This window comes from Branchiostoma lanceolatum, chromosome 10 (genome assembly GCF_035083965.1).
Source record: "Branchiostoma lanceolatum isolate klBraLanc5 chromosome 10, klBraLanc5.hap2, whole genome shotgun sequence".
NCBI classification, from domain to species: domain Eukaryota; kingdom Metazoa; phylum Chordata; class Leptocardii; order Amphioxiformes; family Branchiostomatidae; genus Branchiostoma; species Branchiostoma lanceolatum.
This window is the reverse complement of record NC_089731.1, coordinates 10778131-10794724: the sequence shown is the minus strand read 5'-3', so window position 1 is coordinate 10794724 and position 16594 is coordinate 10778131. Positions and strand designations below refer to the sequence as shown.

Sequence of the window (16594 nt, the reverse complement as noted above, 5' to 3'; positions counted from 1 at the left end):
TTTGTGAGTAGGGCTGAAGGATAAAGATCGTAATGTGGCATTATTTGTCTAAATTGAATTTGTTTTTCTTTGATAAAAGCAAAAGGCGGCGCCATGGGTTCCCAATGGAGATTTTCCTGGTGCTTGATCAAATGAATAGGTCTCAAAAGTCTGACAAGGTCGAAATTAAACTCAGATATCAAACAGACTATCGTGTAATATACTGTGTATATCAAGTTTCCTATGTAAATGGTGATTACTTTGTATGTGCGATGAGAAGAAAAAAGTTTTTATTTGGAAACATCATAAAATATTCATTAGCGCACAACAACATATGCATGTTGATCGATATTCAGCGGAACATGTCTCATCATCGTCGTTCCTGCTCTTTCGAGGTGCATGAACTTGTCTAATGCACATTTTTGTTTTAAGATAGGGGAACAAAAAATGAATCAGGTCTGGAGTTTGAAGTCTGATCTTTTCTCCATGCAAGGCGATCTAAATATCCCCTCTCACTGGACCCGCGGCACGCTGGCGGCGTCGCTACGTCCTAAACTGGATTTGCGTTACCCTCGACTTTAGTAATGGAAATATCATTTAAAAACGTACAAGTATGACCAAAAAGACAACAAAACACACAAAGCTTTAAAAGATTCGTTTTTTGTCGAAGAAATTCTTTGAGTGCTTTATCAATTCGGCCGGCCGCAGTGACGCCGCAAGCGTGCCGCGGGTTCAGTGAGAGGGGGGCTTAACCTCCACCCATCACCGGTGTGGCGTGACCACTTTGAGGAACCCCGAGACTGTAGTGTAGTCCTCGGATCAATTTCACACTTTGTTGCCTGTAAAGATGGATCGTTTCGTCCCGTGATGGATGATTTTGGTGAAGGTAACGCCATCTGGGAGCTAATTAATGACCCCCTAACCAGGGTGTGGCAGAAATGGACTACTGGTCAATCTTTAGCACTGAGCTCAAATATTGGACAGAACTCTCCGTCCGAAAAGTGACGGATTTCGATCTTATTCTTTCACACTGAGCCAGAATCGAAGAACATGTCAAAAAAGACGAGCTCCTCATTCTTTATAATGACCACTACTGGTGTAAATGTGGGGGTGTAGGCGACTTCGACCTATAGGATTTGAAGTTTGAACTTATACTACTTAGCTGAACAATTCCAAAAAAAAGCAAACCAAAATGCTAATTTGCTGCATAGTTAGTAACACATCGACGTACGTATTAAGTCATCTATTTTTGAACGGCATTCAGAAATTAGTATGGTCTCAATGCTCCGGAGCTAACTATAGATTTGAAGTGAATTTGAAATTGTTTTCGTTCGATTGAGTTAACATTGTTTTTTTATTAACTAGGCTTTAGATCATTATTCACAATCACGGCAGAAGTTATCAATTACCTTCCATATCCTTTACAAATGTTGCCTCCTCTTCCATCCAGTAGTGAGCCACAAAGCTCGTTACAGTGCCGTTCTGGCCCTTGGAGAGTTTTACCAAAACTTGGTTAGTTGTAGATAAGTAAGGAAAGATTTCATAGTTTTCTGTCAGCTCGTTTGTCGTCTGAAAACCTCCATTTTTGGCTCCCTCCATGATGGTGACGTAGTCATCTACGTCACCGTCGGACCTCAGTCGTATTGGTTGGAAGAACATCACGATGCTTTGACCCAGTGGAGATGTCACGAGCCATTCACAAGTTGTGGCTGAGGAGTTTGTCGGGGAAAAGATCGTTCCGCAAGAAGCGTCAAGGTTGACACGTGGACCACAGGTTGTTGTCTGTGATCTTTCGCACTCTGGACGAAGAAAACATGGAATTTCATTAAACTATAAAGACACGGAACTATGCACATGATAAGTTGTTGCTTTTCTGTATTAGGCACTTTCTATTTCATTTTTGTAACAAGATGACGAATCACTGTAAGTCTCAATTTCATTCTGATTAGTGACCAGCACGTCTGATTACACATTAGTATTTTGTATCTCGCATGGTCATTCCTTCGTCTAAAATACAATGAAATTTCTAGGTTAAACAACATTCATCATACAGAATGCATCTGGTCTATATGAGGTAGAAGATTCACCTGTTTCTCTGAAGGTGAAGAAGAAGCCGCTCTTTGACCATGCACAGTGAGACCTGTACACTACTTCAACAGAGCTGCTGGAGGACAAAACTGTTCTCCACTCTGTGCTGCGGTCTCGGCAATAGGAGTAGATCAACAACGGGCTGTCACTGGATTGGTCGTAGACCTGGAATGTCACAAAGAAATGATGATGACATAAATGATGGAGTGACAAGAGGTATATGAACAATAGAAGATGACAGACAAGCTACTTATTGAGAAACTAAACCATTTGCATTGCTAAAGGTAGGTTCCTTTCTGATGACAGCATCATATCAGGACACAGAGGAAAAATAAAGGAACAATATTGATGTGTGAATATTACATGTCTACTTCGTTCAGTGCCAATTTTCAATAAAGTAACCGTCCTTACAATATGCTACAAAGCTCAATAACACGAGTAACCATATGACATTTAAGTATTTTTGACAATGTGGTATTGCGTTCACTACCACCGCCATGGTCATTGCTTTGAATATCATCAATATGTCTTTGTTGAGGAGACGATTTGCGCTGACAATAGTGGATGATTATTAGTTTTTGCCATGTAAAGCCTTGGAACTCACTAAGCTACGTGTATATATAAATGTATGTATGGGAACATACACAGACGGCTTTACACATCTTCAAGCAGAAGTTCACCAGTCAGGCCCTTTGACGTACTGAATAAGCCAACCGTCTACCCGCACGGCGACGGTTTGGCGCTGATGGTTCTTCCTACACTGCACAGCCACTAATCTAAACTTCAACATGGCATTTCGGCTTTCGGGAAGACTGGTTACCGATATGGCAATGCCTGACCGCCTGTCTGGAAGATTGCGCTTAATGGAAAACATTGAGGGCCTTGGGGGTAAAATATATAACCTATTTTAGATTTAGAGGGCTGCTTCATCAATGAAATGCAGGGTAGCCTCCATTTTTTCGTGATCAGACGACTAAAACTAAAACGTAGCTATATGTACCTCTGCGTTCAATAAACATTATGGATTTCGTGTTTATGGGGTTTGACGCATCAAACTTGAACCAACACGACCCTGTAAAATTGAAGAGGAAAACAAGGACAAAGGTGGTCGTAAACGTAGACAAATCATATTTCAATTTTCATCCAGTGCATAATTTGACTCCCCCTTTGACATTCTTAAAGTCTGTGAGGGGAGTCCTCGCCAGTATCCAAAAATCGATCGGCACTGCACTTCGTTAATGTTGCTGCCATATTGCAGACTATTGGTATCACCATGGAGATCCTATAAATCACGTCCCCTTCATGCGTGTTAGGTTAGGGCTAACCATTTATATTGTCACCCTCAGATCACAAGGGGATAATTCGACTGTTACTGAAGTAGGAGGCCCACCCCTTTGGGTCACACACCGTGTCTTAACTAATTAAGTTTCCTCCTATATTAATGATGTACCGGCTGAGTTCGCACCGTTCTCTATGCTCTGTGGCCTCTCACAATATGCTGAAGCAGAGATGGATTACGGCTTCGAAATGGCAGCGGAATTCATTTGTACGGGAATATTACAGAATATTTCATCTTCAGAACCACCCGACCTTTGGGTGCCAATATGCGGCGGGACACACGGCATATTGAAGCCAACGCCATCGATTTGTGAGGGCCAGGAAACATGCATTATTAGAAATCGTATAGCCAGCGTCTAGCCATGTAACTGAATATTCTCACTATGCTGAAAATGTCTTTATTTGATGTAGGAATGGACGGAAAACAACAAAATGGATAAGTTGCATTTAATTATGTTACATTTTGTCGTCACCTTGACATTGTACTTGACTCCAAAATTTCCGCGGAACGGTTAATGTACCATGACAACCACAGACTTCTTCATCATACAGCTTAGCGATCTTTCAATTTGTCATGTGTTCTTTTGCCGATGAGGACTTGTGTGGCAGATGGTTTAAAACATTTGCGACGGAGGTGGTCTCTTAAAATTGGTTTAGCCTTGCACTTTCGTCAATGATCAAATTTCGTAATGCAGGAGAAATAGCGAAACATTCAGAACAAGCTATCTGCCACCAAAAAATAAAAAAATCAAGACCATAGCACGTCCGGGTAAAAAGATACAAAAAACGAATTTCTGCTGCAGTACCAAGGTCACATACTAGGGGGCCCAAAATAGAACTTGATGTTCGGCTTGACAACACCCGCCCACATACCAAATATCATCATAATCCATCAAGAGGTTCTTGAGTTATGGCAACTTATGCTGACTAGAGTAGTCCGGAAACACAGACAGACAAACAAACAAACAGACAGACACACCCAAAACTATATCTCCATTTTTCACGGAGATAACAACTGTGCATGACTTGACTCTAATTTGCAGCAAAAAATAACGATAGTTACACTTTGAACATATTTTGCGTTTGAGCAATAGTTCTGCTACAGCAGTCCATCATGCAAACGAATCGTTGCCTGAATCGTTCTACAGGGCTCCAATCCCTCTTGCAGATAATAGAAGTCGCGGTGTAATCTTAACGAGAAATGATGAATGCTACTCTGCGGTACCGCCCATATATCTTCCTAGTTCATGCGGTCATGAGAATGTGTCGGGACCACTGCGGCAAAGCGATCGTTCCTCGGGAAACTAGACTGCTTGCCATCGATTTGGACTTTCCAGACGTAGCCCAGATCTGATTTCTTCGCGCCGAGAAAATAGACCACCTGTAGCCATCCCCACGGAACATGTCTTGGGTATCTGGTGTCGGTAGGGAATGCCTTACACGGTGTACAGTACCCTTAAGTGTTGCTATTCCGTACGGAGACTTATCAGCCGGCGCACTGCGTGACACTCCTCTTACTTCCATGAGTAATGGACCAAGTCCAGTTCCTTTACAGTAATGCATTAATTCATTTATCATGTTGGGTTATCAGTTTTCTCCACGGAGAGGCGTAGATAGGAACCCGTACACTGCACAGAGGGGTATATACTTGTAATGAGAGTGAGTGGTAAAGGGAACTTAGAAAGGACATGTACTTAAGTCGGTCGATCGTAGAAGGGCTTACAAGAAAATGGACTGCGGTTAGAAGTGCGTTAGGAATGGCGCCTTCTCAAGCTCGCCCTAGGGGATGGAATACTTCGACCGCTTATAGAACTTATCCCAAATGCGTCGGGTATAAGTACACAGAAAACTTTCAATTGCTTTGAAACTCTTTTGTGAAAATATGAATATTGTTACCATGCTTTTCCTTCATGGCTGTGAAGTTACATTGCTTGAAGGTTTGATTTGTATAGTGAATATGGGGGATGGGACTAAAGTGATGAGGAGTACTGTATGCTTGACCAATACATTGTCGTGATGTTTGTTATTATAACGGCACTGTTTGAATGATACCTGTAGGTCTTCCTCGCACATATCCTTCATTCCTTTACACATAAACTGGACGTCCTGCATCGTGGAGAGTGGCGAGAAATCTAGTTTGAGGTTGTTGGCACTCTTGCTTTCAATCAGGATGTGATAGTCCAGGTTAGTGGAGGCCTGTTGAGGTGCCTGCCTGAAGCTACCACATTTTTCAGTCACCGAGATCGTTGTGTTTTCAACCAGAAGATGAGAGAAGTCTGGGCAATCTGAAAAAAAAGGAGGAGAATGGTATTATATGTAAACGAACTCTGTCTGCAAAATTGCAAGGAATGTTGTGAAGTGAACGCTTTCAGAATGTCGGACAAACGACTTTTTACTATATGGTGAAAGCTTTGTTTAAAATGAGGTAGTGCAAGTCGTTTAAAAATATATGACGTGTCGACAAGTATAAAAAATATTCTTAATTCTGTAGGTTATACAGTTTCCACGTTTGTGCACGTTTAAGGTAGGAATCTAGTATCACTTACTATAGCAGCTTAGCTCATCTTACCTGTTTGACTAAATTGGGCCTGGATGGTTGGGAGCTGACCGAGGCCGTTTTTATTGTCCGACCAATATACAAGGACAATGCCAGCACCGCTCGACACGATCGGCAATGGAAGTGTCGGCTGCAGATATGAATTCCCTGTGTTTACGATTTCATTTTTGCCATCGTATACGGACAATTGCATACGGCCGGTGGTAACGTTGGAATCCAACATGGCGGACGGCGGTTTGACGACGTATGCAAATGTTGTTGACACGTGACGACCCACTGCAGATGATAGCCTCGCTTGACAGTAGATGTCATCCCCTGCGTAGAATACAAATTGATTGTCTCATTTCTTGAACCAGTGTTTCGCTGTATTACTGAACGCTATATTCTCCCCACCCTCCTCCAAATCCACTAATGCTATTCATTAATCACACGAGACAAGGATAAATCCCTAATTCTACGGAAAACCAGGCCGCAAACATGAGCACTTATGAAAGATTGCAGACCAAGCATTAATCAAATCTGTAACATGTCCTGTGTTGATGTCTACCGTGGCTACCAGCACGTGTCAGTGACGGCAGCTGTCGCCACCACGTCTGGACTGATAGTCACAGGGTGACACAATATCGACTCACGGATCAAATCTAAATCTGTATGACAGGGTAACTTTCCTTTATTGATTGTCCAAGTTCTGAGAGTTTAGCTGTCACCGAGGGACTTGTCATTATATACAGAATCAGGGCTGAATCTCCAGAGTACGGTACAATGCACTAAGGTAATATCAGGTTCCCTAATCTTTGGCTTACCTGCTGAGTCAGTACATGCTACCTGTCGTCGCTTTAGCGTTGATAATTGCTCGTTACCATTCAGATAAGGGTTGCTTAACTTTGACCAGAGGAGTCACCCTCTACCGGAGTTGTGCTGATAGTTTAAACCGTATGAAATAGGACTACCTCGACCCGCCAGGTTTTGGCGAATAATTGCATCGTCGAAATTGACCTTGCCGACTTCAGATGCACCAGCGCTGAGGATGCATGATGGTAGTGTATCCAGTGTATCTGCAGAATGGTGATAATCATACGTGTAAGTCTGCGCCTTCACTTAGGTGGGATTGCAAAGAGGAGCGAGATCATTACGAGACCGTTGAGCATAAAAGACTCAGCATTATTCCAGTGAGTGCTCAATGATCACTGAATGGTCCAATGATATGTTTTTTTTTCGTCTCTCATCGGTGCATCGGTCACATTGTTGAGCCTTTAACAATATAGCGCCGTTGTACTTAAGATTAGTGTGATACCTGGTGACACTGCAGCTCGGTAGTATACGTAATCAAAATGGATTCACCTTCCACATAATGGCGCAGGTAGATCTTCAACCTGTCAAGCGCAGTGTTGAAGGTCACTCGAAGGAGAACACGGTGACCTTTGGCCCGAAATACCCCGGATGATGACTTGGATTCATTGCATCTTACCGACATATCTGCTACCTCTGTTTTGACGCCACCGTCGAATATCTGAAATTTAAAAAAAAGAAACGAGCATAGAGATTAATATCAGTACCGCTCAGCAAGGTATGCATATAAATCAGGTACATGTTGCCTATGCGATTGCTTGCTGTTGATTGAAGCTATCCCTCTTAGCCATAGCTATACTGCCGATAAGAATTGTTTTGGAATCAGGTCCAGCTAAACTTGCTGTGATTAATTGTATTCTTTTACTAGAACCACTGATGTATAAATATCAAGTGAATAATCACGTCACGCGAACATGTTACGTCTATACGAATTAAAGAAAAGATTAGGAGGGTTATTAATCTGTCATTACATTAATGGGGGCATGTGTTACGCACCCTACATATATGGGTGACGGCCATAAAATGTTAACAGCCAATTTGCAACACTAGCCGTTAAGGTAACATTAATGACGAGCTCTTAATCCCTGTTTTGATTGAATGTGTAACTAATCCCCTTTCCATGAATCCTAAAACACGTCAAACCAACAGTCGCCACCATCATTTCCCGTCATAATGTGGGTAAATAGCTCACAGGCGTCATTTTGCTCTTGTCGTTTTTACAACTAACTAATGCCCATGATGAATAGAGACTATGGTCTAATCACTATCCAATTTCCGTAGCAACATAAATCTATTATTCAGAATAGTAATTTTATGACCATCCGAACTAGAATACACCTATGGGCACGCCACAATAGCCCGGGTGTCTTCCGGTAGTAATTTTCACACATACAATAGCATCAAGGGCAGGGTGAACATCTCAGGAGATCTGATACAATAATGAATTGATATTACTTACCGCGCAAAATATGTTCAAACCTTTGAGGCTTTGACGGTACGAATGTTATATTGCTTTTAATATAAATGGAAATTTGGGTGTATCTTTCTTTACCTTCAAACATGCTTTTCTGAATCGACGTTTTCCACCGACGATGGTCCACTCCAATACAACTCTTTCTCTGACCCTTGACTGGATCAAGTATTGCCGAGTAACAAAAGAATCATCATCTTCTTCTTCTGAAAAGTCATCTGTTGTAAAGTTGATGAATCCAGGCGTGGGGAGAAGGGGTGGTCCCAACGCAATAAGCGGTTTGGCAGATTGTAACCCGATTTCTGAAGAAGAAAGAATGGATAAAAGTGAAGATTGCAAATCGAGGAGATCTTGTGGGAAATCCTGCTCGGACTGATTTCACTTGTGACTTTATTCCGATTAAATAATGGTTGAAAGGAAGCGATAACGTATCAACGAAGTTCTTGATCAATTATTTCTCAGGCCATGGGACTGTGAAACACCGTTTTGTCGCGCCGGTATGTTATATTCATGATCCTTAGGAGATTCGTTAAAGTTATCAGAGAGCGCCATGCCCTTGGGGACAGTTGCACTGCACTATATCATGTTATCGAAGCTCACTTTTCATGATCAAAAGCCGGCGTACCTTCAGATATATAAGACGCATATAAACCTCTTGATGTCACCGATGAATCAGAGGAAAACTTCAGGAACAGGTGATTCCTACTGGACAGGATGACGAAGGGCGCATGCGCGCCACATAACTTTCCCAGCATCCGGGCATTTTCGCTCACGCCGTCGAAAACAGAGAAGTAGTCGTAAACACATCCTGGACCTGAAAATGCAATACTGTATGTTAACGTTAACCAACAGTGGTGTGGCATAATAACATATTATAGAGTTTCTATACAGAAGTTGCCTCATACGTTTTACTACAGATTATCAACTACTTTTTACTCTCACTGTCTATTGCGTACCGCTCCGTCGATTATCCTCGCCGCGAAAACCGTTCCTGCATTTTCTACCCAAGTCTACAGAGCGGATTTGTCTGACGTACTAAATAAAGGAACCTCGCTACCTAGCGGCAAATTGACTTCTGGCAATTTTTGGTTGGGTCATGGTGGAGCTAAGTCACCCGACCAACTTCAGAAGACATAACCTACGCCTCTTTCTTCGGATCTGAGCAGCATCGTGTCTTAGAAGGGCGAGAATTATTTATGCTGACTTTCCCATGCACTTTTCAACTAGACAGGTCGAAATGATAAGCTACTTTTGATAACATAAATCCAGTTCTTGATTGATGATGGACCTAAGCTCGTTTCTTGTAATATTCAATATGGCTACAAACAAGCTGTCAGTGATCTAGTCAAGGAAGTGGCACTGCATGGTCTTGATGTACCAAGGAAAAGAGAACATTAGGCTATCGATTTGTAACAAATCAGGGGCAATTGTTACTCCTGACGAGAGGAAATTAAAACAGCTATGTATCTGTTACAGCAAAAGGTAACTGAAATTTTCTAAAAAGTCTCAATCATCTGCTTTCATGGTTGTGTGCAGTTGCCATTACGAAAAGGGCTGTAATTTACAACCGTTTCAATATGCAAATGCCCAGGTTATTACTAGTACTCACACCATGCCGCTTGTACTAAAACCAGGTCTTTATGTTATCAGACAGAGCTTTGTCCGTCCTTGGGCTTTAATTATTTCTATTTCCCCCAGATGCCATTATAACCTTGTCCCCTGCTGAATACAAGTCACATTTTCTCCTCGACAATGCACACAGCTTTGTTTGCTTCGCAGTAGCGGCAAATTAGCTACTTTAACACAAAGCTAGCATGATTACTTCATAAAACCGCGGAAGCCTTCATATCCCCAGGTAATGAGGGTTTGGCACCCAGGTAATACCCTTGGCGCTTGCGAGTGACAAGTAATTACGCCAGGTAATGTTTGTGGAGATATTTTTCGCCTCTTCGTTCGAGATTTGCCTGGCGTAAAATTACTATACGCGGTCGATGACAAAGTCGCCTCAAGCAAGTCAATTCAAAATAATCCTCAGTGGACCATTTACATCGGATCAACAAAGGCAGATCCCATCCTCCAAAACTTTAATCCCTCTGGGAAAGATGACTTTGATTAATACAGCTTAGTTGGCACAACTGTGTAAATCCATAGCAACTATCTTGTGAAATAGATAGGATTTCACGCTCTGAAAGTCAGTGAACTTTCTTGCCGAAGAGCATTTTTGTGACCCATATGTTTGGAAAGACGCCACGGTTGAACGTATTGACTATCTAACACCTCGAATGGATACAAGCGGTTGAGACTTTTTAATTGGATATTTCCTTTTCAATTCTGATTTGAATAGGGAATGACTGATAAAATTCTGGTCACAGCTTACAAGCCGCGGTCGCATGCACTGTCTTTGATTAAGCGCAACTCTTTGAATCGTACATCATCAGCGAGATGAGGATGCTTTGATACAGCTTGTCGTCCGCCGCCTTTGAACTATTTACGGACCGATAATTGGACTCGGGGGCAACAATTAACCAGGCTTAACTGATTATGCACCCATGTTACTGCCGATAACATTCGCAAACAGAATAGGAATCAATGTTTCAGATGAGGAGCGTGATGCGAGGCATCGGTGTAGAATAGTCCAGCCGTAATCAAGGAGAAAACATCAATGGGAAAGAATCGTGAAGATTATAATGAAGAGCTGAGAGACTCGAGTATTCATGTCTCTCCATTGGTAGATAATGCACGTTTGCTTTGATACTGGAAAAATCAGTCGCGCCTATAAATGCAAAAGTTAGCATGGTATTCTTCAATAGACTTAATTTGAAGTCACCATCAAGGTTATGCTCTTAAGAATAATATGATTCTGCATGTAAATTACTCTATCTATTTGCCGCGCCCTAACCGTTCTTGGAACAGTTGTAAACTGAATTATCGTCTCATAAATGAAATTAGATCCTCGTGAACAGGAATTGCTGCGACGTGATATAACGCTCGTAGGAACTTTAATTTCGCCTCTCACGATTTGTGAGAAACCCTTCGCATTAAATTCTCGAGTTGAGGCACACGTTGGTAACTTAGAAGAATGGAAGATTCCACACTACGGTAGACTACTGTTTTAAGTTTTCTACCCTTGCAAAATGAGACACAGTGTTAGCTTTTTAACTCAACAACGCATATCAATATAGTTTACATATTGAAGTATGTGCATGGGCCCATGGAACATTACATACTCATAAAACAGCGTAAACAACTTTGTAGGACTATTTCTATTATACGTTTAGAGACCGCAGGACAAACAAGGCAATATTCGCCTCCTTAGGTCATTGAAACATGTATGATTGGTGGACAACGACACTCCATACATATCTCTCCTCTCCAAAGGTTGCTCCCCATCATCACTTAGTGAGAATACATTTTCCTTTGAGAACATGTCAAACAGATTGCCAATTCGCAGTTCCACATTTACCTTAGTTATAACCTGAAATTTTGTAAAGAGGAAGATAATGACAGATAGATGGTACCCAGTGGTGTCTGAACCGTACCCATTAAACCGTAAAAAGGCAACATTAGACAGGGATTTTTATCGGGACAGATGGGCAAGTGGCTCACACACGTTTCTGTCTATAAATCTACCCACGTTTAAATAGGGCTGATTGCACTCTGCAACCGAAACTTTAATTGAAATCTATGCCTCAGACAGGGTTATTAAAGAGGGGAAGCCGAACATCTAGACATTTGGAAGGCTTCCAGGTATACTGTACGTGGTATGTTACACATGGGCTATTTGGTAAAGCCGACTTCCCTCCGAAAAGAGACTATAGATAAAGCATCAAAATTCATTTTTATTTGGTGCCACAGATGGTATGGATAAGTGGAAGAATGACTTATGTTCAATACTATTCAATAAATATAATCATGGTTTACCTTGCTCAATATGTTTGACGATGTGTCAAGATCAATATGACATTAACTTATTCAACGTAATCCTAATAATACCTAGAAAATTGGGTTTGTGCGAGCAGTTACATTGCTCATAATCATCTTTGCCTACTAATGAATTTTCTGTAATGTTCCCTTAGCTTCATAGTCATCAACTCTTCGATTGGTGCCGTTACATGCATGTTCCCTAGGCCTCCCTTTGGGTGTAACCCGAGTTTGTCCATGACCAGCGGCATTACAGGAAAGCATCTGGCTCATTACTTACTGCCCTCAAGCAAAGGTGTATCCTAATGTGTACTGGATATGGCCTAAATGTCATGGAATTTGAAGGGAATGTGGGTGTATTATCATATCGTTTTGCAGATTTTGATAGCCTCCGGATATGAATAAGTAAAATTCTTAAAATGATCGTATTGTTCCTTGAACAGAAATTACATATGTTACAGGTTTGTTTCTGATGACTGAATTTGTGAAATCTACATTAAATATCAGACATGGTCGAAAGAAATTCATTTGCAATTTCTGCACAAGTTAACATCGGGGTGTTTTCACTGGTGTCTCAGAAGCAAAAGTCGCACTGCGCAAACTCAACTCATCAAACAAATCATCGACATTTGCTTTGATGAAATTTATTGCAAAATATCACAAACCGCCTGAATGATAGTATTTCCCCATGCCCAAGTGACAAGAAGAAATCCTCTTTGAGTTCCAAATACTAGTAATGACTCTTTATCTTATCGCAACCCAAGCGGATAACGATTCTATTTCTTAATTGGACAGCTAGAAGGACGGAAGGCTCCGAGTCTTCCATACAGCGAATGCTTTGGAATCTGGAAAACCTTGGACCCCGATACCTTTCGCTAAGAAAGGTCGCATATTATCTTATGCAATGCGCCGCATCAAAGCCTTTATTTAACCAAAAGTATCTCACATTCTATCTCCATGCACATTGCGAAATTCATGAAAGCTTTGATTTTTTAGTGGAAACTTATCATGATGCCAACTCTCACTTCAAAGGTTCTCTGGAATTGCGACCTTTTCCTTCATCGGTGACCATGCAGGCTTTGGGCACTCGATCGATTTGGAAGATGTACTGCACGCATTATGTAAATCACAACGTGATGAAATGCAGCATGCAACAGGGATAACAGAACTGTTCCTTTTACTTTATAGACTGTCGACTGTCAGTCGTTTCTACCGAAGGAGATGCATTATATAATCTAGCTCAGACAACTAAATCCTTACCAATGAATGGTTGAATTTTCCTTGTCATTTTTTTGCCTATCAAATTTTAGGTCAAAATCATTACATTTGTAGAAGAAAGGTGTTTGTTTCTGCAGTTTTGCCACAGGTTACTGCTGTATGAATTGTCGGGGTTTTGACATGAACTTTGATCAATTGTAATTGTAGATGCTATTGAACATTGCAAAGAGACGCCTTATATTTGATTCTATGCTACGAAGACAAATTGACAATTTTGTGCTTCATAATCTGATTTGCGACATCCTTCCCCCTATCATCTGTATATCTTTGACGATTAAATCAGGTCAAGGATGTGCTCCGATGAAGAACAAGACATTGTTTCCGATGGTGAAGTATAGTAGTGATTTTCTTGAGATATGCTTTGGTATGAAATAGCAGCGGGCTAAGTCTAAGAGGTGGCGTCTTAGAATTCAAAAATCTTATGGTGACGCATCTTTCCCTCTTCCGAAAGCTTAAACCGTCCAAAAGTGTGATCGTCACGTGGATTCTACATTACAACCGCTCTAAAAACTGCTTCTCCACGCTCGATGACTCCTGCAGTGATCCTTTGGCAATGACTCCGGATTTGATACATCTTTTCTCCTGCATGGTTAATGTAGAGAAAAATTGCGGGCTGGTTGAAATCGATGGTGAGCGTTTTATGATCAGCGGACGTCACAGTAAAGGGGCAACTGACGTACATCAATAGATGGTTACTGTAACCAATGCTCACTCCTATAGCCTTTCCTCCAGCTGCTGATGACCGTCTTCCTGCAAAATCACCATCTTACCATAACCTTTAAGAGCAGCAACCTACAATTGTTTGTAATATCATAACTTTAACGGCCATGTCTCGTAAAGAAATCCTTGATGGAAAGCGATAAAGGGCATCCATATTCAATATACTTTTATATAATAGAAACAGCATTTGAACATTACTGCGGAAATGCAGGATCTGCTCGTGAATGGACATTGTTATCATGTCGTTTGAGAAACCTCGTCAAAGTGCTCACATGCAGTCTTGCCAATGGTTCGTACACCAACTGTAGTGAATATCTGGAAGGACATTGCCCCTTACTTTCAAGACTCAACCACTTGGTATGCTACCTACAAGCGCTGGACGTGCTTTAAAGGCCATACTGTGATTTGTTCGATATAATTGGGCACACCCGCTCAAGCAGCATGTTCGATTATGTAAGGATTTGGTCGTTACCGCGGAAGACCACTGCAAGCTAAGGGCCATTTGGTGTCAAAACAACCTCCATCAAAAAGAGTTTATGCAGCGGGACTTATTGGTACGCCATAATGACAGCACCATGCTTGGTAATTTTACTCAGCCATACTCTCTACTGAAAACGATGAATTATTTACTTCCTGGAACTTTTCATGATGGCCTTTTGAACCCTGTAACTCAGAGGAAAGTCCACTACGGCATCAGCTGGAATAAGGATTACATTGACTCGCTGCCAATATGTGTATGTTAACGATTAGAATAAAATGTTTTTTACAAGGTCATTGCTGTCACGTAGAGGCTATGAGAGTAAAAAGAGTTAAACTAAAAGAAGATTTTGGCGCGAATCTCCTCCACCTAATGCAATGACCTTGCTTAGGATTTAGCACTTTAAAAACGCACTGTCGGATTACCAAATATTGCAGGCAAAATCTTGGTATAAGATTGTTGCGTTACCCTATGTCACGGCGCACGAAATTCAGATATACACTATACTCCTTTAAATTTGGTGAGTTGACATGTCATTCCTTGATAGATGATTGCCGATGTTTAAGATGATATCAGTTCTACAATATCACTATAATACAGCATCTCTATAAATGTGCAGTGTTATGTTCAGCTAGAGCTTCTTCTCTCAGCACCTTGCCGGTGATCAATTCATCCCTCATTATTTCTATTCACTATAAGATCGATGTAGATCACTGTTTAATAATATTTTACTTTTAATCCGTCCTTTCCAGGCGCTATAACCTCTTTGCACGAAATAAATCTTTGCCTGATACGTGTATACCTTATTCATTTGCTATGTATACAACTAGATATCGATCAGCAGCCCTGTCTAAAAACAGCATACTCAACGTGTACACGGTTATGGTAATGTGCTGTGGATAGCACCGATTCATGTCAAAACATTTCTTAAAAGTGTCATCTAGTTCTCGTTTAGATGAAGTAGATAGTCAGAAAGTGTCCAACCTTAACAATACCGACGTCTTTCTCCATAGCTTTCTAACCATGTTTATAGACAAAGAAGCGAGACTTAATGAAACTCAAGTGTCAGGATTTACTGGTCTGTGACCCGTTCACCCCAATCTGACAAAGCGTGGAAATAGAGGTCATAGGTCGGAGTCAATACCTGTATTAGTGCTAGCTATTCCATTACTCGCATTATTGTGCTCCAAACAAGGACCTCATTACACACCTGATTCCACAGTCTCAACGTCGCGCCAGAGTAATGGAGCGAGGCAATGGTGTATAGGTAGGCATGTTGAATTATTGAATATTCTGCATATTGACAATGGGGAAGAAAAAACATAAGAGCCGCTAAGAAATCCTATTCAAAAATTTCAAAGCAAGATAAACTTCTGTGCTGTATATTCATATATTGCTATGTCGAACTTTATTTTTCGAATAAATGTGATATTTTAGTACATGTTGATAGAGAATGGTGCACTAGTCGTGGTTTATTACCTGGTCAGTTTTCCTTTCTTCCTTGGATGATGAAAAGATCCAGACAAACTGCCACATTTCAATTCACCTCACCAACGACCCCGTTTCAATAATTGTTTCCCTTTAAGCTGTAGACTTAATGCCACTTCATGTCAGAGTACAGTAATTTAACAGCTTATCTAATTGTAAACGGCTCATGGAAGTCGGAAAGTAAGACTTTGAAATAAGCATTACTCATAAAGGAACCGAGGCTTGACATCAACTGCTGTGGCGCTCTCGTGGGGACTATGAACAACAGGCTCAAGGTGACTTCCACAGCGTTTGAGTGGGTTCAAATAAAGGTACTGAATACTTGGGGAATTTGTGGACCCCTCTGTAACATGTAATAAATTTGGAGGTACTGATTGTATCGGCAATCACTTTACGACCACGAAGTAGTCTTACATCACCATTCCAC

At 41.2% G+C, this 16594-nt stretch overlaps 1 protein-coding gene across 1 annotated transcript in view; it reads right to left on the bottom strand.

Moving 5' to 3' along the window:
• LOC136443271 (uncharacterized) overlaps positions 1–16594 on the bottom strand; it is an 80815-nt gene that overhangs the window by 18167 nt on the left and 46054 nt on the right. Inside the window, exons 3-10 of the mRNA XM_066440441.1 lie at positions 8908–9096; positions 8364–8584; positions 7304–7472; positions 6913–7017; positions 5975–6277; positions 5458–5690; positions 2067–2232; positions 1389–1778 (exon numbers count right to left, since the gene is read on the bottom strand). Of these exons, the coding sequence (XP_066296538.1) occupies positions 1389–1778; positions 2067–2232; positions 5458–5690; positions 5975–6277; positions 6913–7017; positions 7304–7472; positions 8364–8584; positions 8908–9096 (1776 nt within the window). The remainder of the gene's footprint in view (positions 1–1388; positions 1779–2066; positions 2233–5457; positions 5691–5974; positions 6278–6912; positions 7018–7303; positions 7473–8363; positions 8585–8907; positions 9097–16594) is intronic.